This window comes from Schistocerca piceifrons, chromosome X (assembly GCF_021461385.2).
Source record: "Schistocerca piceifrons isolate TAMUIC-IGC-003096 chromosome X, iqSchPice1.1, whole genome shotgun sequence".
Lineage (NCBI taxonomy): Eukaryota > Metazoa > Arthropoda > Insecta > Orthoptera > Acrididae > Schistocerca > Schistocerca piceifrons.
The window spans coordinates 928,855,094-928,882,234 of record NC_060149.1 but is presented as its reverse complement, the minus strand read 5'-3'; the positions used below and the strand labels follow the sequence as shown (position 1 = coordinate 928,882,234).

The 27,141-nt window shown below is 41.5% G+C and overlaps 1 protein-coding gene across 3 annotated transcripts in view; it reads right to left on the bottom strand.

The window, feature by feature from the left end:
- Positions 1-24,843, bottom strand: part of LOC124721249 (SET and MYND domain-containing protein 4-like) — a 139,468-nt gene extending 114,625 nt beyond the window's left edge. For 2 of the 3 annotated variants that reach the window (XM_047246113.1, XM_047246114.1), the window contains exons 1-3: positions 24,286-24,843; positions 24,065-24,209; positions 23,816-23,991 (exon numbers count right to left, since the gene is read on the bottom strand). In XM_047246113.1, the coding sequence (XP_047102069.1) occupies positions 23,816-23,991; positions 24,065-24,209; positions 24,286-24,586 (622 nt within the window). In that variant the 5' untranslated portion in view covers positions 24,587-24,843. The remainder of the gene's footprint in view (positions 1-23,815; positions 23,992-24,064; positions 24,210-24,285) is intronic. The other variant, XM_047246112.1, reaches the window with a different exon arrangement.
- Between the last annotated feature and the right edge of the window lie 2,298 nt (positions 24,844-27,141).

The window sequence follows — 27,141 nt, the reverse complement described above, 5'->3', positions numbered from 1 at the left end:
ACTATGAACACAGTTCTTCCTAAAGCTCACTATTGGTTGCTGTAAATAGCAACAGGATTGGTGAATCTTAAGCTTCAAAAGAAATGGATGTACGAGTGTAAACTAAATACAAGATTCCCCCCTCCCCACCAATCTTTTTTCAAATGAGACATATCCCTTACAATGTTGGTGATGCATGGAAAAAAAAAGTAGGAGCAGTAGCATCACTCAAACGTAAAGTCTGTGCAAGACAGAAGTGGTACATATTTTAAATGTAGAGAATCCACCCTAGCAGAAGGAGACATTAACCACTAGAAAAGAGAGAGTCTGGGTTGTCGAAGTTAGACTGACTAAACATGCAAATGTATTTTCAAGAACAAAATACATTATATTCCTCAAATATATTGGTAAATTTTCTCTGAAAAGTGGAAAAGCTACATTATTTGGTGCAATAAATGCCACATCAGCACAAAATCCACATCAACATGACATGTTCAAGAATCGTATAAAACTGTAGAACACTAATGGAAATTCCTGGATGAAAAACACACAAAATAAGGGAAAGGCAAGGATTGGTGTGTGGTGCACAGAAATACATAACAGGAAACAGTTAACAACAGCTTCCGAGTTCTTTCTCTTTTTCTAGAAGGAGTACACACATTCACACGCACTGCTACCATAAGTATGTATGTTTGGGTGTGTGTCTTCTAAAAAAAAGAGCAAGAGATTGAAAGCTGTTTTCTGTTACATGTTTCTATGCACCACTCACCAATCTCCTGCAAGTAAATGGTTGTGTTTCCTTCATTTCACATTTACAACTGTAGACGAGACATTACTACATCTTAACTTCGAGACATTACTAGTGAGATTTACAGTGTAGGATGAGGACTGAAACATAAGAAAAAAATTAAAAGAGGAGAATAAAGAAAGGAGGGATTGCAATGAATGAAACAAACTATGGCTGAGTCAGTAAAATAACAAAGATACTTGGATTCTCCTGATTTAAAAAAATAATAAGTTTATGTATCATCCTTGGAGCTCCTTTACCTTTTGTTCATGTATCTACTAACTGACAGAAATCCCATTCACAATTGTATATAATCAACTATAACATATGTTTGGTAGTCACATTTCACTTATCACCTCAGAAGGAAAGTCAAGCTGGTACCATGAAACTTTGTGATGATGTTAGTTCTCAGCATTTTCACCCTCCAACGTGACCTCCCCTCCCCCCCCCCCCCCCCCCCAACAACGAATGATTTGGCAGACCTGAGTTTTATAAGTCTGTATTTTCACTGTACCGACCTAGAAAATCACCCCATCGTCATGCTGAAAATGTCTGTGGTGCGATGACTTCTTCATCCAAGAAAAAAGATGATGTCACCAAATGCCACATCAGGGGAGTACAGGGAGTAAGGCATAATCTGATAGGCCAAAGTAGCAGCATGTGTGACTGTGTGTTGTGCAAAATGAGCTAGGGAGCTGTCCTTGAGCAAAAACATCCCCTAGACAGTTTCCTGTGACACTTCCTCATGACAGCCTCCTGTAACTGTATCATTTTGATAGAATGCGCCTGTGACAGCTTGCCCCCTTATGGGCATGATCTGTCATTACCCCACTACAGCAGTCCCAAAAAACACTCGGCACAACCTTGTCTGATGATGGTTGGGTTTTTGCCTTTTTCAGCAGTGGTGAATACCTATATTTTTAAGTCTCACTTTGCCTCTTCTCATGGTCATAGTGGTACAAACAGCATTTATCCACAGCGTTGAAGTGGTCACCTGGATTGCCCTGGCATGGCTACAACACTCCCACTGCTGTCCCAGTTCGGCATACTTGTTAAGTGGCTGTGAGCAGTCGTAGAACGCAACAGAACCTTCGCACAGAACCTTCGTCATGTCCAAAATGTCATGCAAGATTTTGAAAACTGATGTTTATTTTTTCCACTATTGCCTTGATTGTGATATGCCAGTCTTCAACCACTAGGGTCTCTAATTCTCTAAATTCCACGTTCTTCGCAGAGAAATGGTCTGTCACTCTGTTCTTTCTCATTAGGGCTTGACTGATGACAAGGGAATGACAGCACCAGCACCACCTAGTCACTGTGTCATATAATGGTGCAATGTTGTCATACACTTCACCAATTCAGCACTGATCATTGCGGAGTCTATTAAAATTACTGCACGATACTTTATACATGGGGTGTGCCATTTTGTTTTGTTCATCTACCAGTGTGCTACATTATTGTGGCATGGTGTTTTCAATGTTAACCAGGTCTGCAGATGTGTAGTTGCAAAGAAACAAAACATTAATTGTATAACTTCATTTTTTCAAGGTGACTATTAAAATTCTTTGAATAGCCCCTTGTATACTACAAGGCATTTTAGAGATGTGTTAGTTTTCATGACTGATGACAGCAGTTCAGGAATGTTTAAGAAAGATGACCATGGAAGGTGTTTCATTTTTGTGTTAATTATTTTCAAAACTTCAAGTCAGACATACCAAATTGGAGAAAGGAAGATCAGGATTTAATGTACTACTTATGATTTGTTCAAGCACAGGTTGAGCAAGTGGTGATGGCAGGTCAAGGTCAGGATGTCTGTGAACAACCATCTCAGGGTGAGGTAAGCTGAGGTTTGGTGAATGTGTGGCTACTAGATGACCAATGAGACATCAGAGAAACAGCACTGACAAACTATACATTTATTATTTAGCAGACATCAGTAGTCATGACATGGTCCCAGGCAGCCAGCACCCTCACAGCACTGGCAGTACACAGCAGCTAAGGTAGGCACTGTCCAGCACGTGGCTTGTAGGTGCAGGCAGGTGGCAGAGAGGGAAGCAGCAGTGCAGCACTGATTACACTGTGGGGTTGTTGACCTCACAGACCCAGCACACTGCATCACTCACCGTGCCCAGTGGCAACTGGCAGCCTCGAAGTAGGTGGCCAGAGAGTGCACGATCTCTATGAAGTCTGTGTGCAAAAGAAGCAGCCACTAGCAGCAGAGTCTGCCCACATGAACAGTAGAAAGTTCAACCACACAATTGGGAGCATATGAGGAGCCACACAACCTCCCGTCATGAACCAGAGGCCACCAGTGGAATCAACAGTTGCAGATCACCAAATCCACAGCATTGGACTCTGCATTAACACGGCACTGTGACTATCAGCATCCAAGTCCACATTAACAGTACTGCCTTGAAATGTAAGGTGAGAAAGTCCGCCGGTCGAAGTGGCCGTGCGGTTAAAGGCGCTGCAGTCTGGAACCGCAAGACCGCTACGGTCGCAGGTTCGAATCCTGCCTCGGGCATGGATGTTTGTGATGTCCTTAGGTTAGTTAGGTTTAACTAGTTCTAAGTTCTAGGGGACTAATGACCTCAGCAGTTGAGTCCCATAGTGCTCAGAGCCATTTGAACCATTTTTTTGAGAAAGTCCACAGGAGAAAATGTGTAGAACCATTGAAGTGTTAGATCAATAGATGCATAGACTGTGGACCGTCACAGGTCCCTCATCATAGCTGGTTGCTGGAAGACATAGATACCTCTACCTGAAAAATTAGGAACATTTATAAGAGGACCTACCCATGCTTGTTTTGCTAGAGCACTGGTTCCTTCCACCCAGATCATAAAAGAACCACAACCTGGGCATGAGGTAATCAGAGCATCCGTAATGTGGTCAAATCTTTCTGCTGTGTTGGTATTTTGGTGCCTCTGGCAGCCCAGACTGGCGACAATGTGAAATAACTGCCTCGGTGACTGGACAGCAGTCCTCTCTGCATCAACATGCAGTACTGCGTAACTTCCTCAGTTGGCTTGACCCGCTTCTGTGGTCCATTGCAACAGCCGAGGGAGATATTTTAATTTTCCCAGTCATACCAAGTGCTTTACTTTGTGGTGCAACATGCCACCCTCCTTTAGAAAAGCCACCCCGGATTTTGCTACTGGTTCCTCTGAAACATCTGTTCTGTGGTAATCTGTCTATTTTGTGAAGCCATAAGCTCATTTAAGGAGTGAAGGAAGTCTGGTTTAAAGGTGTCACTTAAAAAGGTTACGTTCTAGGTTGGCAACACACGTATCAGCTTCACTGGCCACTAAAACAGCTGTGTCAGTTTTATGATATTCGTTCCAGCGATAGTAGCTGGGCGACGAAACATGGCACCTGCTGTGTCACAGACTGTATGGTTGATCAGTATTCCACTATCCTGTAACCCTAATCTCGTCATTCCCTTCCTTGTTCATAACCTCTGGAGAAAATACAGAAGAAACACAATGCATGTCCAGTTTCTGGAAATAAGTGTGTGGTGTCAGCAATTCTCTCTGACATTCGGCTCCTACTGACTTACCCCAAAATAATTGCACTTTACATGTCCATGGACTAGACTCAGTCAACTTAATTTGACAGATTGTAATGCTCTACTTCTGGCACAAGTATAGTAGTTCTGCCGACATCAGTACACAAGTTTCCTTCCATTCTGAAAGTAGCAAAGCTTCCTGTGTTTTCACCCACACAAATTTACCTGTATCTTTCCATTCCACTGTGTAGGGACGAATCATGGAGCACTGGTAATTTGCATCCATACCTGCCACCGGGAACAGCTCCAATACATGAAATCTCACTCCATCTGTATTAATTTCAACTGTTGATGTAGAACAGAACAGTGATAAACTCTGCTCCGTTGGTTCCACTGTGTGTTGTAACTCTGTCGCCAATTTTTGCCGTACCTTCTGTAGACCAGCTAAGAACTGATATGTGGCAGAAACATAGGACTCAATTATCCATACACTGTGTGATGCACTGCCTCTTGCAATACTGTCACTTGCACTATTGTGTGACTCAAGCTGCCCACCAGTGATCACAGTACCTTGCTATGGCCATTCTTCCGTCCAGTAAATTCAGTCACATCTGCACTTTATCCAAGTCCTCATAATTGCCCCCAAAGCATTCTTCATGTATTGCATCAATTCTTCAGTCAGTTCTCACACTAACCTGGTTTTATTCAACACATCCTGTCTAAATTTGCAAACTGTATAGTATGCCATTCCACAGTTGCTCTACTAGCATCCACTCCTCCCTTCTACTATAGTTGTGTGCTGTTCAACTCCTGAAGGTCATCGTTATCTGCTGTACCGAACAGTGTTTTTAGCAAAATTCTAACCCCTGATACTCCCCCTGTATATCCATGGACAGTCCCCCTTTCTCTGCTTCCTGACAATCCCACACGTTTCTTGCTCCTTCCATATCTAGTTCCTTACCTCTCATATGTTAAAGGTCAAACTTAACGTTCACCCATGACTAGTAAACAAGTCATCTGCTTGTCTGAAAAATAATACGAGGTGCATTCAAATTCTAAGGCCTCCGACTCTTTTTCTAATTAACTACTCACCCAAAATCGATGAAACTGGCGTTACTTCTCGACGTAATTGCCCTGCAGACGTACACATTTTTCACAATGCTGACGCCATGATTCCATGGCAGCGGCAAAGGCTTCTTTAGGAGTCTGTTTTGACCACTGGAAAATCGCTGAGGCAATAGCAGCATGGCTGGTGAATGTGCAGCCACGGAGAGTGTCTTTCATTGTTGGAAAAAGCCAAAAGTCACTAGGAGCCAGGTCAGGTGAGTAGGGAGCATGAGGAATCACTTCAAAGTTGTTATCATGAAGAAACTGTTGCATAACGTTAGCTTGATGTGCGGGTGCGTTGTCTTGGTGAAATAGCACACGTGCAGCCCTTCCCGGACGTTTTTGTTGCAGTGCAGGAAGGAATTTGTTCTTCAAAACATTTTCGTAGGATGCACCTGTTACCGTAGTGCCCTTTGGAACGCAATGGGTAAGGATTACGCCCTCGCTGTCCCAGAACATGCGCACCATCATTTTTTCAGCACTGGTGGTTACCCGAAATTTTTTTGGTGGCGGTGAATCTGTGTGCTTCCATTGAGCTGACTGGCGCTTTGTTTCTGGATTGAAAAATGGCATCCACGTCTCATCCATTGTCACAACCGACGAAAGGAAAGTCCCATTCATGCTGTCGTTGCGTGTCAACATTGCTTGGCAACATGCCACATGGGCAGCCATGTGGTCGTCTGTCAGCATTCGAGGCACCCACCTGGATGACACTTTTCACATTTTCAAGTCGTCATGCAGGATAGTGTGCACAGAACCCACAGAAATGCCAACTCTGGAGGCGATCTGTTCAACAGTCATTCGGCGATCCCCCAAAACAATTCTCTCCACTTTCTCGATCATGTCGTCAGACCGGCTTGTGCGAGCCCGAGGTTGTTTCGGTTTGTTGTCACACGATGTTCTGCTTTCATTAAAGTGTCGCACCCACGAACGCACTTTCGACACATCCATAACTCCATCACCACATGTCTCCTTCAACTGTTGATAAATTTCAATTGGTTTCACACCACATAAATTCAGAAAACGAATAATTGCACACTGTTCAAGTAAGGAAAATGTCACCATTTTAAGTATTTAAAACAGTTCTCATTCTCGCCGCTGGCGGTAAAATTCCATCTGCCGTGCGGTGCTGCCATCTCTGGGACGTATTGACAATGAACGCGGCCTCATTTTAAAATAATGTGCATGTTTCTATCTCTTTCCAGTCCGGAGAAAAAAAATCGGAGGCCTTAGAACTTGAATGCACCTCGTACTTCTGCTTAGAGCTGCTTGTTTCATAGTGCATCCACTACTTCTCCACCAAACAGATGTAGAATCATCAGAATTCTCAAATCCATTCTAAGCATTCTTGGTGGTAATGCCACATAAGAGAAAGGAATTTGCACCATCACCTCCCCCCCACCCTTTCAAAAAATGTGTTTACGTGATCTATTATTATACACGCACTGCATCACCATACATTGTGCACTCTTTACAATACTCACCAATAACAAAACATACTCATAACATAATTCCAATGCATCAGCACACTACCTCACACAAGTACTTTATAAATCCCATTACACCGCTATTTATTGAGGTATGTGTAAAGCATTCAGTGTATACCCTGCTGATCAATCTCTACTTTCTTCCTATCTTTCTAAGATTTAATGCTCTTTGCTGGTAATGACTCCGGCACTTGCAGCTCCATCAAATGACTTAACCACATATGCACAATGGAAGTCTTTGGTGGTAATTGCAACTTTAAATTCACAGGTGATATCATTTCGACCGGACATGATCCTTGGTATCAAGTTAGGAATATGCTCATCTTACCCTTCGATGCATATAGATTCATCAGCAATATCCACTGAGCAATTCTGTACTGAGATAACTCACCAACATGTCACCCCACTTGATCCTGCCACTCAAGTGCCTTCACATTTGCCTTCTTTACCTTCTCAAAACACCCCATAACATTTTTGCAAACCTCTTCACTGACTCCCCATTCTTCACGAGCATGGACTTATTTGCCCCAAAAGATGAGGGCATCTCTCCACCACATATTACCTTATGCGGTGAGAGTCCAACACTGCTATCTGCCTTAGAATTATACACTGCCACAACATAAGGAAGGTAAACGTCTCAATCATCATAATGGCTGTTTACATAATAAATTAACATTTTGACAACCATTCAGTTCTTCCACTTGACTGAGGGTGGAAAGCGCTAGTCCTGAGCTGCTTAGTAGTAAATACAACAACGGTTTGATCAGATCAGACATAAAATTAGTGCCCTGATATGGAATTATCATGTTAGGAATGCCAAACCTTAGTTGCGGGCCATTTACCAAGGCCTGTGCTATCGTACTTGCTTGTTGACTCAAGATTGCAACCATTGAAACATAATGTAAAAAATGGTCTACGAGTTTAACACACGTAACGGTTACCCGTCAGTGTTCGGCTTTATGGCCCTAGAATATCCATCCCTACCATTACAGATGGTTTAGTTGCTTCCTGTAATCTCTGCAATGCTACTCTTTGACGACCAAAATTGGCACATTGTGTGCACAGTATACAATTCCTGACACACTGCTTGACATCCTGCCTCTTCACCTTCCAGCAAAATTTCTTGGCTTCACGGCAATGAGTTGTCCTTCATCCTCCATGACTGGCTAACACGCGGTCATGTGCTTGCATAAACACTTCATCCTTCAAACCTGCAGCTACCAATACACATGGTCCATACTTCTTCATTCTAAACAACAGTCCCCATGCATAGCAAACTACACCTGTATTCTAGATACTTGGCAGTCAGTGTTAGCAGCCCGCAAGTCTTGCCACTCAGCAAGGCTTTTGCCAAGTGCTAGCATGAATACAGTGTTCCTACTCAAGTCATCAGCATTGCTATGTTTCTTGCTGTGATAGTGTATCACTTTGTCATCAAATAAACTCAGTTTCAAAGCACAATATGTTATTTTACCTAAAGAATTGTTTAGTCCTCGTAATCACTCTAAGGTAGCATAGTCTGTTAAAACCTTAAATTTCCTCCTTTACAGATAACAAATAAAATATACAATACCATTAATGTCAGCCAAAATGTCGTTCTCTGTGACAGAATAATTATGATCTGATTTACTGAATTGTAGACACACATGGCATCGGGTGTTCCTTGCCCTCTATATCCTGATTAAGAATATATCCAACAAAACCAGGAAGGAAGTTGGCACATTCTTAAGACCAAACTTCATTCATCAATATTGACTGTGGCTCTATGGAATAGCAAATGCGGTTCTCGGCCAGTCTTATGGAATAATTTCCAATTGGTAACGGCGACTCTTTAAATCCACCGTGAACAAGCATTTTCACTGATCTACGTTGTCTGAAGTCTCTGTTATGTTTGGTATAGGATATGTATGTTCTTGTGCTTGGGTATGAGTAACTGCAAAACAACCTACACTACTTCATTTCATTCAAGGATCCACCAGTCACCTGTAGATTAATGAATTCCTCCATTACAGGTTGTAGGTGCTGAGAGATTCTGTATCACTTCTTGTACACTAGAGTGTTGTTATCTGTTGGTACCCTATGTTGTGTTACTGAGTGTGGCCCACTAGAATTTAACAGATCAACAAACAGTACTAACAAAGCTTCCATTGCCAACTTAGCTCTTCCCCTCAAACACTTTATCTTCGTGTATAATGTGTAATGCAGATGTGTTGACAGTTTGCTTGTGGGAAAGGTTTCCACTTGACCTACTCATATCATCCTTGTCTAGGATGACCAAGATGGCAATCAATTAACCCTTTTTCAGACTAACTTCCTCAGAGCCAAAATGATCAAAACTAATAAGAACAGTGTCATCCTTGCCTATTTCCTTTACAAGTACCCCACTTATAAACACAAAAGAATGCAGCATATGCAATTCAACACCGCATTAAAACAGTTCTTCAATATATCTCATTCAGTAGGTCAATACCCACATTTAGTCACAGTAACTTTCTTGTTCCTCTCAGTAGATTACGATATGAATTGAACTTTGATGCACGTGTCTGCAATTTATTTGGTACCACCTTCACGACTGGTGAACCTTGCAGTTAAGTTAAACTTGCAGTCATTGTTCCCAGCTGAAACAATATTCCACTGAGTTCTATAGTATAATGCTAAAGATCAGTTCTTGCATGTTGCTTATAACGCAAATCTAGATCCAAGAATGGACAGTACCTGCACCAACATGTGGCAAAATTTCCAAACACTCACAACACTGAAACTGAGCAATGCTGACCCAATGACACCACATCATTTTCCCCTGCTCAACATAAACTATATTGTGGAGAGTTTACTCTCTTCGTACCCAGAGGCAGGACGTCTAGACTACCTACCAACGCATGACACCATAGACACTAAAAATCTATGTCCTGTTCCTGTCACTATACCCACCAAGAGGGACTCTGCCTCTGCATATGCTTTTGCAGTACACAGTTTTATCAGGAATACCATCTGGCGATTGAGGAATTCCCACTTTTTTAACAAACGATTAACATAATGCCAACCATTTTGCTTCCTACTGCAACAGTCATGTGCTTGATGTCTCACTACCCTGCATTCATAGAACTGCAGTTAATAGCACAGTTTCCTAATGTGGCCCGTATGTCCACACTTGCAGCACCTCATGAAGGGAGAAAAACGTTATGTTTATCTTATCCACAATTTACAATGTCGACCTCCTCAAGCTGCGCAGCAACCGTAATAGTGGTGCCTATTTGGATTTTCCATTCCTACTTTCCTTGACATTTCACCTGGGAGCTCCCTTAACAACACATCCAGCACCCTACACTTTGCCTCTTGAAGAATAAATCTGCTTCCACATTCTGTGTCAACTGGTGGTTCCATGTATTAATTTTTCTAATTCCTTACAAGAATGCCTCCACTACTGACTCGTTCCTTTTTTGAGAAGATCCATTAAGTTGTTACCTGAAAAACCTCCTGCTATTTTGCTTGTGGTAATGTCGGTTAAGCCCCTTCTTAAGCTGCTCAAACATCCGTGCCTTATTTAATCCCTGATGAAACATGAAATAAGTTTTTTGCATTGCCAACCAATTGTAACTTAGCCATGTACAAGTGCTTCTCATCTGATCAATTAACCAACTTAGCAACAGTCTCTAAGTCGCTAATAAACACTGACACATACTCAGACAATTTACCTAAGAAAGGAGTTACTAGAAGAGCTGCAACAGGATCCACAGAAAGGATAGGAACAGCAACTGACTTGGCTTGTCCACCTAAATTCATAATGCTTTGTTCCCCTTCCTATAATGCTACAGCATTGGTGATGGCATTGGCAGAGGGTGCAGAGGCTGTGGTGGGACTTCCACCTCTATGCCCACGTCCACAGGAACCACCCCTGGTGTTCTGGAGCGCAAGTTATACATGTACAGCTGTGGGACCAGCAAAGGCTGACTATCCAGGTTCAATTGTACCACCAACTACAGTGTAGTCAATAGGCATGAATGGAGTTAGTTGGTATTATGGCACTACAAAAACCTAACAGTGTCAATTGTTGTAAGGCGCTGCCCATGGGTGCACACCTGTGTTCGCACATCTTTTGCCCCATATGAGAGTAGCCCTGTTGCTGTGCCTGGTGGACAGCAGCCGGTATGCCAGATCCAAGGTTCCTGGGGCTAGGAGATGGAGGAGAGTACACAGCTGCTACCCACAGAGGGGCCTGCCAGGCCTAGACTAGAGTGGTTTCATATGTGCTCAAAAACATCATGAGCGCAGCTGTGGTGGCGGTGGTTCTTACCTCATTTAACATTTGCTGTTTAAACATCTGCTCCATATGCTCAACTTCACCACTGGAGAATGGGTGAAATGGCAGACTAAATAAGTGTTTAATGCTGTTGTGGAGAATTGTTTGAAAGCTGTTGCCATGAATTGGGGCCCATTGTCCAACACAATGGTTCGAGGGAACCCTCCACTGGCGAGGATCTGAACAAATGCATTAATTGTGGCATCAGTTGTGCTGAAACCTATGTGTAGTTACAAGAAAGTGTACATAACAATGAGCCACACAGATACCATAAAGGAACCTGCAAAGTCCAAACAAATGGAACCTGCAAAGTCCAAACAAATGGGGTCCCAGCAGAGATGGATGGTGGGCCAGGGGGTAAAAGATGGTGGCAGAGTGGAATGGTGCCAGATGCAAGCAGAACAGCTGTAAACCATGGCCTCAAAGTCGTCCTTCAGCCCCAGCCAGTAGGTATATTGCCTCGCACGGGCTTTCATCTGAGAGATACCCCAATGTCCATGATGGCATCAAGCAGGAGACCATCGGTTATGATCAACAGATTGTAGGAGAGGCGAACCCTAACCCAGGGCTGAGATAAGCTTGTGGCGATTCATGAAACGGTAATGGGAAACCTTTCTAAGGTGTGTGATCATTTTATGTCTATGTGGAAACATGAGATTTCCAGTTGGTCAAAGGCTGAGTTTGGTCTCACACGTAGGTGAGACAGAGCATTCACATCTGTGTGTTGTGCTGTGGGCTTGTATTTAATGGTATAATTGCACGAGCTGAGGATAAGCACCCAACGCTGGAGTTATCGTGCCATCCACTCTGGAAGCTGGGAACACTACACTGGTTTGTGGGCCATAATGAGTGTAAACTTCCTACCAAGTACATAAACACGGAACTTATTAATTGTAAAGATAATTGGCAAAGCTTCTTTAAAAAAAAAAAAAATCTGTGAGTTGTCCTTCATAACAGATATCAGTGTCTTTTATGCAAACGCAATCTGTTGCTCAGTACCATCATTGTTCCTACGTACCAGCACTGCCATATGGAGACACATATGCAGCCAAAACCAGTGGATGTGATGGGGAAAAGGGCACAAGGCCAGGTGCAAACTGCACAAACTGCAGTAAACACTTCAGCTGTGTGAAACAGTGCTCAAAGGTAGCTGTCCACTTGTACTGAATGTCTTTCTTCTGCAACTGCTTTAGTGGGTGCATAATATGGGCCATTTGTGGGAGGAACTTAAAATAATAATGCACCTTTCCCAAAAGGGCCTGCAGCTCCTGTAAGTCTCAGGGGCGGGGTAGAGTGTCAATAAAGGTGACATTGCAGACAGAGGGGTTGGATCCATTGCTTGTTTAGTAAGTGTACAAGGTATTCCACTTGCTCCTAAAAAACATGACATAAGTGCAAGAGGCACTTGAGCCCTGTGTCACGCAATGTGGAAAATAGGGTGCAAAGGTTGTGCAAGTAGTTCTGACATATAATGACCAAGGCAATTAAGTCATCAGTCATCAAGGTACTTGGTGCAAGTGAGGATGGACATGGTCAACTGCTCCAGGTGTCTAAGGAAGATTGCCAGAGTGGAAGAGATCTCAAATGGCAAGCACTTGTATTTGTACAAGCCGAAGTTAGTGTTGATGCTTTGTGACTCCTCACCCAGCAAGACCAGAAAACATGCATCAGCCACGTCTCTCTCAGATAAATATCATCCCCATCCAGCTTTGTGAGCAGGTCATCTGAACTTAGTATGGGGTAGGTTTCCACTTGTGTCTAGGCGCTAACTGTCAATTTTAAGTCTCTGAATAGTCACAGGAAGCCTCCGAGTTTCTTGACCACTACACGGTTGTGGCCCCAGTGCTGGTTTCAAACAGGTTCAATCACCCCATTGTTGTGAAGATGATCAAGTTCCTGCTCAACGGCCATCTGAAGGGGTACGGCAATGTGTCATGCCCAGCAGAAAAAGGGCACTGCCTCTGGTTCCAAGGAGATATGAGCCTGGAAATCTTTGGCACACTCCAGGGCAGGTTCAGATATAGAGAAGTGGCACAAAGGTCATCATGTTCCTGGAAGAGAACCGTGTCAGAGACAACCTGAACCTCATCAGTGATGGACAATCCAAGTAAGAGAAAACATGCAGACCAAAAATGTTTCCAGACGAGTGACTATTGACAACAAACAGCGTCATCAGCCAAGCAACCTTTTTGTATGTAGATGTGATTTTGAATTGACCCCAGAGGGGAATCAAACTGTCACCATACGCAACCAATGTATGGGAGGGTGGGGCCAACTCAGGAGAACCCAGATGAGCATACAACTGAAGATTCACTAAGGAAAACGCAGCTCCCAAGTTCACCTGGAAACATACATTTTGATTCATAATTGTGAGGTCAATAAAGAACTCGAATGTGCAAGAACTGCCCTGGGGAAAAACTGCCTGAAGTTCACACAACACATCTGGGAAACGGGGTCTAACTGTCCTGATGATTTATGGCAGACCACTCAAAAGATGCCCATCTTTCCAACAATGGGTGCAGTTGAATCATGAGGTATTTGTTCATGTAAGTGAAATCACAATGGTGAGTCAATCCTTACAAATCAAGTCACCCATGAGCTATATGACTGACCAGGTTGCTTGTGGTAATGATGAAATTTGAATCACAATGCAACCACATGGAACCACAGCAAATAATATAAGGTCTACAACTTTGCTTCTGCTGTTTCTTCACTAAGTTCAAGACTTTACTGTGAAAAATGTTACGATTCAAAGTACTGGCCATTGTTGGACACCATTTTCTCCCATCTTTCAAGCAGCATACAAATCCTGCATTGGAAGAAATTGGCATCTTTTGAAGAGAGCCATACAGCAATCTAATTTTTCATTTGTACGTATAACTAAAAGTTAGCCAGACCATGTGCCACTGACTGAAAAATATGGTAGACAGTAGGAGCAATGTCTTGAGAATATGGTGGGTGGGGCAGGACTTCATTTCAACATTTCCAAGTGCGTTTTGACAGGTTTTGCGACATGAAGTTGAGAAATGTTATGGTGCAAAATCCCCTTTTTACATATAACTGTACCGTGCCCATCTTTGGCATCAAAATCACCATTCTTTAAGCACTGAAACAATTCTTTGCACATTCTTTCACTAATAGCTGCCCCACCATAGGTCTTACCCAACATTATATGAACCTCAGCTGCAGATTTCTACATGCTACACATGATGAGAACTGGGCTCATAAGTGAACATATTCAATCAAGAAAAACTTTATGATGCAACAATTACAAATCGACTAATATTTTGATAGCACTATGTTTAAAACTGCCTAAGCTTCTTGCAGTACACTTATGAACTACCATCTGCACCACCACTTGCCACTACTGCCATCTATTTGCAAAACTGCAGAAGCAAAGTTGTAGACCTAACAATTAGAAAGCGACAACAAGCCCATCTCTTCAAAAGTTAGTGCAGCTAGGTTCGAGAAGGATGCAAACTTCTTCAGCAAGAAACACATCTCTGGTGAACCCCAAGAAAGGATCAGCAGCCACTGGAAAGCATGGTCAGAGACACGAAAGACAATAAATTGCTTTTTCAGTCATTACAAGTGTGTGTCCTAATCCTCGTTGGCACCGTTAAAAGGCAGAAACACAGGTGGACAACTGTTAGTCTTGGAAATGACCACAGCCTATGTAGTGTGCGTCCCTGAACCTGCAGCTGATCCTTCCAAAGCTGAAAATCCCAATGTAAAAATGCAATTTTCTGCTGCTCTTGTTGTTGAGATTGCTATTGCAATTGCTGCTGCAGGAGCAGCTGTTGATGCTCCTGTTCTACAAGCCCGACAAGCTTTGTGCCCAAGGGATACGTCTAATCTTTTACCCTGTTGCCAGTTATAGTGACCGTGAACAATTCAAAGGCCCACAGGAACTGGTTGACAGGCCTTGGGCCATCAACAGCGAGTCACCCAGTGTGAACAGGAGGACAGGCAATGACGATGGCATGGCATGGCAGAATAACATGTCCAAAACAAACAATCCATGAGTGAGAACGAAAGGCTTAGCGAATCCTTAAACCAAAACAACAATGTGTTGTGAGAATAATACAAGCGCGCAGTGAAATCACAACTGAAAATGGGAGCCATTGCTCTGCTTGCTTTAAGCGGCACTGCAGCATTACTTGGGTGACAAGACGGGTGTCATTTTGCAGTTAGTGTTGTAGAGGTGATGTGAGGCTAGCACTCCAGATGTAATAATGCTGTCTGGCAGCCATCATCAAGTTAAATGCCTTCTGAGGGGCTTTTAAAATCATCAGGCCGTGAACCAGAGGAATGTCATCTTGGCAGACAGTTTTGCACCCCACATTCGCCTAATCTTGCAACAGGTTCATAGATTTTTCTGGTACTGGACCAGACGATATTCCATTATGTCACAAAAATTTCCAATCACGTCACGCCCATAATCTGGCTGACCAAATGGGAGAGTTGAGAGAAAGCATGTATACAAATGGGTGCATAGGCCCTAACCCTTTCCATTGTTGGACCATTACCACATGGGCTATATAATGTTTTCATTGTATCCACGGATTTTCAGCATTAATAAACACTGGAGTCACTGAGTCTTGTAGACTACATTTCCTCCACAGCATGCCTGGAGTTGGTTCTGTATACTGTTGCACTGACAACTGACACACTGACAATTGCCACTCTCCTCTTTCCTGGTTACTGCTGCACTACCCTGCTATGCAATGGTTTTGACGAGGTTCAGCACAGTAAAACTCAAAAGTAAATCTCGTGCAAAGATTTAGATAACTACAGTTCTGTTTTCAAAAAATCAAAGTCAATGATTAGGGTGCAGAAACCATTCTACAAAGTGCAACTGTTAGAAGATATAACATAAGAAAATTTTATTTATACATATCAGTCCTGCAAGCGAATTAGTTTCTGAGGAAACAAAGAATTAATGATTTCGATCAGTTGGAGATATATTTGAGGAGGAAGCCCTTGCTAACTCGTATGATGGTCACGAGGCACAAGCCCTGAAATCACATTACAAGACACTACATTACATCACTGTGCACACAGGTTTGAACAGCACTTTTTGTAATGTTGATCAGTCTCTGGCAACAGAATGGAAGCTGACTTTTCTCTCTCATAGATAAACTGGGTCAACGGAGGCGTCCGATCCCACCCGTCGGCTTTAACCCGTGACATACGGGTGTTGTGTTGCGTGACATCATGACGGCCATGGAGTTTAGTTTATGAATGTGCTGTGTTTGTAGATGATGTCCTGTTGCAGTTGGTGGTGTCCTCTGGTGGTGTGCATATGGTCCGCATGTTATGTGGTGTATTGGGTTTATTTGGGTATCAGTGCTTGAAGTGTGCATTTATCACTCATGACTAGACCACGGATTTTTAGGTCATAAAAAAGTGTGTTTTAGGCACCTAAAATAGGCTCCTTCAGTAGTTCATTTAGGCTTTATAAAACCTAAAATAGACTCTAATAAAAATGATGCAGAGAAAATAAAAATAAATTAAAATACACAGTGTTGACAGTGTGAACATCTTATTAGTCATTAAAACAAGGAGAATGAATATTCACAGTTACAGAGCACAGCAATCTACAACATTAATGTTGAACATAACTCCAAAAATTTTTGAGTTCCTGCAAGATAAAGATCTCCGTGAAAAAGATGTGGCAATGGTTTAATTAATACATTCGTAGTTTCACATATTCTGACGATAGTTGGCTTCACAATAAATAATCAAAATTTTTTCTAGGTTTTCTAGTGAAAAACTGTGGCGCTTGTCAGTCAGAATCAATTTATACGCTGAAAAAGAACGTTCTACATCAACGGATGTGACAGGGGCGTGCTTCATTTTCGGCACATGTTGGACAGGAATGCTGCAGTCAGGAGTGCTGGATTTTCCACTAATTATGTCGGCAGCTGCACACAACTCCTTCAGGCCAGTGTTCTTCTGCAAAACCGTTTTCATTTTTGCCTGTACTTTCTCCCCTACTTCACCTGGCGCTTCATTAATTTTCATTTCGACTTCTTCAAGAAAAGAAATGTTGTTGTAGATAGGTCTCCCTGAGCATTCTAATTTTGAAATTATTCTTGCCATAAATGTGTAGTGGGCCCTAATGTAAGATAGGTCCCGTTTTAAAGAAGAATCGTTGAGTAACTCCATTGCTGCAGTTACGGATGCAGCATCCTCCGGTATATTTTCAACCACCTTCTGGACAGCTGAGAGATGCGTACTATAGTATTCTGCTGCTATCAGCCACGTGCCCCAGCGGGTGACAACAGGCGCTGGTGGCAATGGGACATCTGGAAGCTGTTCTTTGAATGCCTGTATTCTTGGTGGTGCCTTAACAAAAATTTTCTTCACTATAGATATTACTGTATTTACTTTAAGTAATTGTAGCCTTACTTGCTCTCCTATGCGGTTGATCCCATGCACTACACAAGTTACATGCAGCACCAACGGGTGGAATACTTTTAATAGTTGAAACGCTGCTATCAGATATGCAACAGCATCAGTGACAGCCAGAAGCACCTTATTCTCATCCACTCCGTTTGGGTATAGCACCTTAAGCCCATTGTTCACAAACTGTGCTATTGTTTGTTGGTTAGTTTTTCCAAGCTGTTTTGAGTAAATCAAATGCGCCCTGGATGGAGCATCAGGATCTAGCTTGCAATAATCAGGTTTGCAATGTAACGGCCAAGACTGTCAGTAGTTTCATCCGCAGAAATCCATATACAAGATTCTCCAAAATCTTCTCGGATTCTGTGCAATGCATCATTGTAAGCTGAATCCACATAATTCTTACGTAAAGTTGACTCTGCAGGAATAGACTGATGGCAGTACTTCTCAAGAAAACCTCTGAAAATAGGGTTTTCTAGTTTACGAAACGGGATGTTTGCTGCCACAAGTTCACGACACAAATCACTGCAGAACTAGTTTTTTTCGGAGGTTTCACCAGATTTATTGGTTAAAAGAGTTTGCTTCAATTTTGACTTTCGTTCAACATTAGCTGTCAGTAGTTTCATCCGCAGAAATCCTTAACATTGCATGCTCAGTGAGATTTCTTAACACTCGAAACCTAATACAAGACAAAAGGGAAATGCAGTTTAGAATCACATATAAAGAGTATTTCGTATTACTAAAGGATAGCGATAAAAAAGAATCCTAAGTGACAGGAAAATAAGAAGTCTAAGAAAAACATCAACTAACCTCCTCGTTGCATGCTCGGCAGAAAATAATTTTCCCATCTGTTGTATAATGCGGAAAATCTTGCAGCCACTGCCTTATATGAGTAGACTTTGAACTAGCTGTTTTCGGCATGGCGTAGTATTCTCACAGAAACTAGAATTTATTTTGCACTTAGAACGTCAGTAACACTTAACACGTTGGTCGCTACACAATGTGCTGTTTTGTTTTCGCCAGGAAAAAGTGAGCGATGACCTCTTTTTTTTTTTTTACTGCGGTGCATGGGAGCGGTAGGGGAAGTACCGTACTCGTTGCTGGACATATGGCACCTGACAGATGGCCACCCCTTCTGAACAAGCGAATGGAATCTAGCGGTGCTTCAGATGAAAACAGCTCACTACTGGCAAATTATTTTTCGAACCGGAAAATTCATGTATAATACCTTTCACGAAACAGAGTAGTTTGATAGGACTGCCTGTAGACAGCAGCGAGAAAATGATCGAAGGGCAGTAATACGATTAACATTGTGATTTTTTTAATCCGTGCTCAGCTTAAGGCCTATGAAACCGTTTCTTTGCGAAAATACACAACTGGCCAGAATCCTACGAACGAAATATTTTCGAATATAACATTTAGTACTCCCACGTTCGAGTATAATGTGTAACTCAAATCTTTGACCGGTTCCCATTCGCTCACTGAAGTTAAGCACTGTCGCGCACGGCGCGAACTTGGATTGATGACCATTCAACCGTGCCGAGTGCTGTTGGTAGTAAGGACAGCAAAGTAATTGTATACAGTCTAACGACTTTCGCCTTTGACGAGACATAAAGCCATAAGTTTACATCCTTTTTCTAATCTCTGAAAACACAACACTCTATGTCAGATTAACGAAATAGGTACTTTTTTGGATTTTGATGCCGAAATAGGCAAAATTAGGAGTCAACGTCGAAATACGCAATTTTAGGTCCTATAGAACTAACGGTATTCAGTTTAGTTAGTCACGAAACGCATAAGTACCAACTGCAAATTGGAGCTTAGGAAAAAAATAGGTTTTAACCTATGATACGTGATCTATTTTTTACATATGAATAATAAAACACCTATAAAGAGTACTTGGTATTAACAGGGATAGCGATATAAAAAAATTAAAAATGACTTAAGTGGTAGGCAAATACGAAGCATGAGCGCATATCAACTAGCCACCTTGCTGCACGCTGGGCAGAAAATATTTTTTTCCATCTGTCGTATAGGGTGGAAAAACTTGGAGCCACTGTCTCATATGATGATATAGGCACTTTTTAGGATATTAAAGCCAAAATAGATAAAAATAGGCACTAACGTCAAAATAGGCTTTTATAGGTCCTATAGAATTAACGCTATTAAGTGTAAATAGTCATGAAACGCGTAAGTACAAATTTTTATGCAAATACGAACTCAGGAACAAAATAGGTTTTTACCTAAAATCTGCGATCTACTCATGACTCTTAATAGAAGAACAGAAATTAGTTTCAGTGAGCTAAGAATTAAGTTTCCACTGTGTATATCTTATTACGGTGTCATGTGATGTTATTGGTTTGCTGTTTGTCGCGCAGTAAGTCATTTAATTTAATCTGTGGCTTCTTTTGTTAGGTATAGATATGACTTATAAGTTTAATAGTGGGCGTCTGCGGGCTGAAATGGGGGACGACATGTTGTCCGTCATTAATTTACTGCAACTTTTTGGGCTTGTGATGGAGATAGTGAAATGTGGCGTATGCAAGCAGAATATCCAAGTTGGGGGTTGATGTGTAGCGCCAGAACTTTTTTATGGTAAGTAGTCATTTTTTGGGTCTATTGTTCACATGTTATAATGTTCGGTGGGGGTTTTTATGTGTTGTTGGGTAGATGTTATTTACTACATGTGTTTGTGGTTGACGTTTTGGTATCGGCACTTGTGGTTGATTTATGTATCTTAGGGGAAGTACTCGACTTCAATTTTTTTTTGTATTTGAGCTGTATAAGTCATGGGAAGTGACCTATTATTCCATGTGTCATCGTAGCTGTGTGTGTTTTGGTATCATAAGCTGCTGTTGACCTATATAGGTCAAAGGAAGAGTCAGATTCCAATTTTTATTGTTTTGTTGGTTTTGTGGTATCAATAGTTGTGGTGTGGTTATAATTTTTGCAGTAGTTGGTTTTTATCTTGTGGTACTGATAGCTTTTTGAGCTATGTAGGTCGAGGGAAGTGACCGATTCCTGTCGAAATTGTAAGTGTAGCGGAATTTGGGAATTTTGTGGTGTTTTTTTGTCATCGTTTTGTGTGGTTTGGGATTGTGGTGAGTGTCTGTATGTGTTTATATTTAGTATGTCCCCACCCACAAATCCCCAATTTCCCACACTGGTCCCATTAGTTTGATTATATTTTTTGAGAGAGACGTGTTTGTTGGTTCTATATGTATTTTCATGTTTTTGCTGTGTCTATGTAATGACATCATAGGCACCATATTGGAGACGTTGAGAATGGATCTGTGATGTAATGGAGGTGTGGTATGTGGCATCACTATGACAGGGTATTTTTGAGTTGGTTCATGTCTGTAGATGTCGTATTGTTGTATTTGATCACGTTTAATGTGTGGTACTGGGTTCATTTGAAACATGGTTATGTGCCAACGTGGGTTTATTTGAGCCTGGGTAATAAGTCCTGTTGAAAGTTTTTGTTTTGTTTTCAGTGAGTAGATATTGAGAGCTGCGTTTCAGCTATATGGGTCAAGGGAAATATCTGGTTCCACTTTTCGGAGCTGTATATGTTGATTTCTTGGTATCGTGGGCTTCATTTGAGCTATATAGGTTGAGTGAAGTGTACAATTCCTGTTGGTTTTGGGGCTGTAACATTTTGTCGTCAGTTGATGTTTTTTGTTTAATTATAATATTCGTTTTGGGATGGTGCAGTGTTTTGTACTGTGATATTTATGTGGTACCCACTCTAAACCCCCTATTTCCCCCAGTTGTCCCGTTAATTTTGTTTTATTGTTAGAGTGAAATGTTCTTGTGTCGTTTTTATTTTTGTTCACATTTATTGGCATGTGTACGTAGTGACAACATCTTCACCATTTTGTATATAGTACACTGGAAATACGTGTTTGTGTCATATTTATGACATCATGGGTCAAAGCAGATGGGTCGAATCAGATGCTCCCCTAATGCCAACAGGTATGAGGAGGAGGAGGAGAAGGGACAAAAGTCTCAAAGTAAGTCCCTCTTCAGTGCCAGCAAATTCGCCTGGGTGTAACTACCACCCAGACTGAAGTTAAATGACTTGTGTCCAGTCTCCCTCACATACTGAATGAAATAAAATTACAAATAACTTAGTTCAAATCAATACTCATTACAGTGGTGACAAACCATGGTGGTGATTTTGTAGTTGTCAACACTGAGTAGAAACATAAATACTGGTCCCAGAAGTAAATAACAGCATTGTAGCGTGAGTTACTTTACTTCCTTATTTAGACAAGTTCTCAAAAATAACTGGTCTGCAGTTTTATAACAAATGAAAGTAAGAGAATATTACAGCCTACTGTAGAACTCAAGGTAATAAATAAATGATCTGTCAAAGAAAATACTCAACAATACATGACACATGCATCAAAGAATCAAAAATATGGTGGGGGGGGAATTCAATAAGAAATATAACACATTTATTTTCTCTGCCTATTTTGGTTAAAAAATGCAATAATTTTGTTTGCAAGATTCTTTAACATTCCAGCATAATCTCATATTTCCAGAAACTCCCTGCAGATAGCAGCACTAAGTCTTCAAAAAGGCACCTGTAACTGACGTGTGTTCCAAGCAAAGAATAAATATTGAATTTCTTTTGGCAAAATACCAGATCAACACATGTATTTACAGGTTTTTACAGAATGTGTACAGACACCAGGCAGTGATAAAAGCATCCTAAGTCACCAGGCAAAGCACCTGTCGTCAACACAACAAAGAGAAGGAACTGTGTTTGATCTCCCACTAACAATCCAGATTCACACAGTTGTGATGCCTGCAACATTGCAACTGTCAGATGCTATTATTGGAGGTGACCGATGAATAACAAACCAACAACTCAGTGTTCAACTTCACATGTCTGCTGGTAGTTGTGACACACCTATCCACCAGCTAGCATATGCACAAGTTTGTGTATGTTGGGTTCAAATTCAAATGGCTCTAAGCACTATGGGACTTAACATCCGAGGTCATCAGTCCCCTAGACTTAGAACTACTTAAACCTAACTAACCTAAGGACACCACACACAACCATGCCCGAGGCAGGATTCGAACCTGCAACCATAGCAGCAGTGCGGTTCCAGACTGAAGTGACTAGAACCGCTCAGCCACAGCGGCCGGCCATGTTGGGTTCCTTGAACCTTAATTGAAAGGCATAAAGAGGAAAGTACAAACATCTGTACCAAATTGCTTGTTTGCCACAGGCGATGAAACATGAAGCCTGAAACAAAGGGGCTATCCATGTAGTGGCATCACACGTCTCCTTCGGAGATGTACCATCAGCTGGTAAAAATCATAGCTACAGGCCTTATTCTGTTAGATGTCTTCCTTCATGGTCAATCAACTAACTTCACAATCTACTGTCAGACCCTTAGTTAATGGAAGAAACAACTATACAGCATATTTGTGACCACAAAAATGTCAACTTATTTCTCCCTCCCCGTAACACAAGGCCAAATACTAGTCTCTGCACCCGAGAGAAGACCACGAATATTGATGGACTCTTCTTCCTCAGCTGCCCTACACCCCCACCTCACACCTTCTATTTCCATCTCTTTACCCCATGAACGATGGACTCCACATGAGTAACTACAACAATGCTGGGAAGTTATTGATGCAACAAGAACTTGGAAGATTAAAACTGACTGCTAGACCGGAATTTGAGCCCAGAAACTTGCCTTCCATGAGCAATGCTCTTACCAACCATGCTAATACTAAGACATTTGGAAGATAGGAAAGAACTGATTAAAAAATAATAATTGGAGCCAAAATTTCAATAACAATCCTCTTCATGATGTGGGAGGAGTCTTCTAAAAATTGGTATGTGTACCACATGGTAGCTTATATTCAATAAAATATGTTTCAAAGCTATTACTTGCTAGAAAAACATACGGAAATGAACCTATATGACAGCTGAAAACAGTGTATGTAAACAAGATTTAAACATAGATCTCTGCATTCACAGCCAAGGTCATCACTACATGGACTGCATGTACTAATAGCAAATTTGTAAGTCGCATAATATGAAGAAATGCAAAATTGGTTATGCCGTTGAGTCCTGTGGTATGGACTGTGCATAGATAAGAGAAATTAGCAAGTACTGCAATCACAATATTCAAGTTCTTTACACAATACTTTACAGTAATCTAAGTTCTGTAATATAGGCATGACAGATGTACTTTAGTAAAATTTAACTTGAAACTTACTACTACTCCGGAAGTCTTTTTGTGATGCCAAACGACGAAGAGTTTTCTGAATTTCATTTTTCATTTCCTTCTTCTTTGCTGGGATCAAGTTTGCATAATTTATTGACTTAATCGTTTCTCTAAACACTTCTTCTGCTGACCTGAATTGACCAGTTGCTTCATAACTTCGAGCCATCCTGTAAAGACCAATTACAATCACTCCTTGCAACAGATGGCTCCTGCACCTATTGTAAAGTCAGCGACTATTACCTTTCCTTCACTTTGTACTCCAGTTCCTTTGGGTAAGGCAACTTCAGTACATTTTCTATGACATCCACTGTTTCAGTGTAGCGTCCCAGTCTGTATAATGCTGCAGATTGATTCGCTGCAGTAACGGCTAAAAGTTGCTGGTTTCCTAATGGTAAGAATAAATTAAAAGTTTCCATGGTCCCTTTTACATGAACAATTAAAACAAATCAAGGCAAATTTACCTTCTGTTAAAGGAATCGTCATGATACTTCTTTTGTAGAGCTGCAAAGCGCCTTCATAGTTTCCCTTTATGAAATCAGTGTTACCTGCCTCTTTCAGTTTCTCTGCGATACTCTCATCTTTCTTTTTGAAAGAAGTCGGTATAACAAAGTCACTCACTATTTGAGAATTGAAAACAAATTTTATTTTCCCCACATTATCCAGTGACTGAAACTGATGTTTGTCTTCGTCACTAATGGACGCCAGAAATTCATATTGGAAAGGTTTGAAATATCCTCCTTCGAAAACTACGTTCCTGAGCATTTCTTATACCCTTTATTTTATAAATACTATTTTTAACCAGTTCAGTTCAGAAAGCACGCACGCCCGGAATCCACAGTTCTGAAATGAAGCCTCTACACATATAAGGTAACTACTATCGAAATTTTATTGTTGTCATCCACACCAATACTATTGTTCACTACACCCCAACCCACTGTTGGAACTGCGATCGCTTAATTCCACAGAACAGAACTTCTGGGCTACAACTAAACAAAGTCTGAGTGACCAAACGATACAGATATCTCACTTTACATTCACTCTGACAAACATATCGTTTCACAGGTATACAATCGAAACGGAGCAAGAGAATTACCACTAACATATGTTAAGCCCGGTCCACACGCAACGATCTGTCTGCGCAGACATCGGCGCAGATGTCTGTACATGCAAAAGATCGCTGCAAATGTGGTGTATTCACACGACACAAACCCCAATCTACTACTCGCCCGCCATCTGTCGATGTAGAAAAGAAATATCAGTGGCAAGCGACTACGCTCCCCGAAAACGTCAAAATTTAATTCAGTTATTTTGAAAAATAGAAATAGAGGAAGTTCTGTTGTGGTCTGTGTTCGCAACTTGTGTTGCAAAAAACATTCAGACCAACCGCAGGAAACAGAGAAAGCGGTCAAAATGGTGCAGACAGTGGCTGCTAAAGCGAAAGCAGTTTTGTCACGTAAATTTACTGCGAGAGTTGCAGGGCGAACCTGTTTTGTTTTACATAACCTCGTGTTCCATTTCCTCGCACATTGGCACTCCAATTTCATCTTCAATTGTACTCCTGCTTGGTCTTGGCGTTTCTTGATCACTAAGAAAGCCAAGTAGATCAAAATACCATAACGTTGGCTGGTATACTTGATCTACTCCTACACCAGATCTTCTAGATTTCTGAACTTTGGATAACTCTTTTCGGTAAACATTTCGCAGACAGACTAATTTACTTGACTTGCCTTCATGAACTCATCTTTCAGGAAAGCGTAAATAGCTTCACATGTGTTGGGTATTATTTCACTCAATGCTTGTTTCGATGTTGCAGATGAAAATTCCAAATCATTGTAGCTCCTTCCTGTTGCTAGGAATCTTAATGTTACTGCCAGGCGTTCATGAGGAGAAATTTCCCTTCTCATACAAGTATTTTTCTCATAATATGAGGGGTTACATGCTTTAAGAGATAATTATAAGTTTCGACATCCATCCGCAAATAATTTCGCCAGTTCGCAACGAAATTATTTTTTTATTACCGTTTCTCTGTTTGTCGAGGCGCCAACTGCCCGCAATTTTTCAATTGGAGCATTGTATGCTGCTGTCTTTTTGTCTCGGTCACTATATTCTTTACTTTTAATCTTCCACAAACATGAGTGGTTTCTGTATATTTCAATGAATTCACTTACAAACTCTCGAGAACACTGACGAGTATCAGCCATTTTAATGCCCTGTGCACACAAATACAAACACTAGACTGAGCAAACAGCTGTTTCGCGCCAGATTTGCGACGATCTCCTGTCCACACGCTCCAACTTGTCTGCGCAGATGTGGTTTGAACCGACAGATTTGAGAGGTTTCGCTCAAACCTCCAACTCCAACTTCCAGGTTTGCACACACCTCAGGTTGGTGCAAATCTTCTGTTCACACGCAACGATCTGTCTGCGCAGATGTGATGTGCGCAGACATTTGCGCAGACAGATCGTTGCGTGTGAGAAATACACCTTGATGACAGTCGATTCACACTTGCCGGAAGACATTCCATTATGCATCTTACAGTGCGGTATTAACACAGGCTGTCCACGGAACAGAATGAGTAGGGGCTCACTCAAAATAGTGAATAAAACTAAAACAGAAGCCGTTCACTACCGCCTTTACCCAGAGTTAAAAAACATGTTTCTGTTCGCAACATTTGTTCACTAAAGTCTGCAACATGTTGGCTATAATGTACGTTGTTCGCATCCCCGTCTACACTAGCGACAAACATTTCTAAATACGTATTCGCATCGTCTGATTAGTTGAACTGGCAGAAAGCATTTGACTTGTGTATTCGCATCAGAAGTTACGCTATGACGGGTGAAGAGGATGGTTAATTATATTTGACACTGCATTAATAACATTCGATTGAATAACCTGGTGCAGAAACTGACGTATTCGTTGCCGGTGGACTAAAACATACTGTACCATAGTAGAGATTGTGGGGATGACATGTAGTGTGACCTGTGTTTGGAAGGCGGCTTTTTTTTGTAATGTTACTAGGATATCTAATGAATATTATAGGGCTAGACACAATTTTCAAAAAATCAATTCCTGTGAAGCAAAAACTTGCTGTTAAACCAGGTTCACACAGGCAACAAAAGTATCGCCACTGCTAATGGCGAACTGCAGTTGCTTTGTAGTTGCATGTGTGAACTTCTAGTTTTCGGTGGCGCCATTTAAGAAGCGCAACGTTTGTTACGCCACAAAAAGTTGAACCACAGTCTAATATAACAGTCGCGACACTTCGCCTCGATTTTGTTGCCTACAGCGCCAGCAGCGCCCCAAGCGGCTGGTAGGTT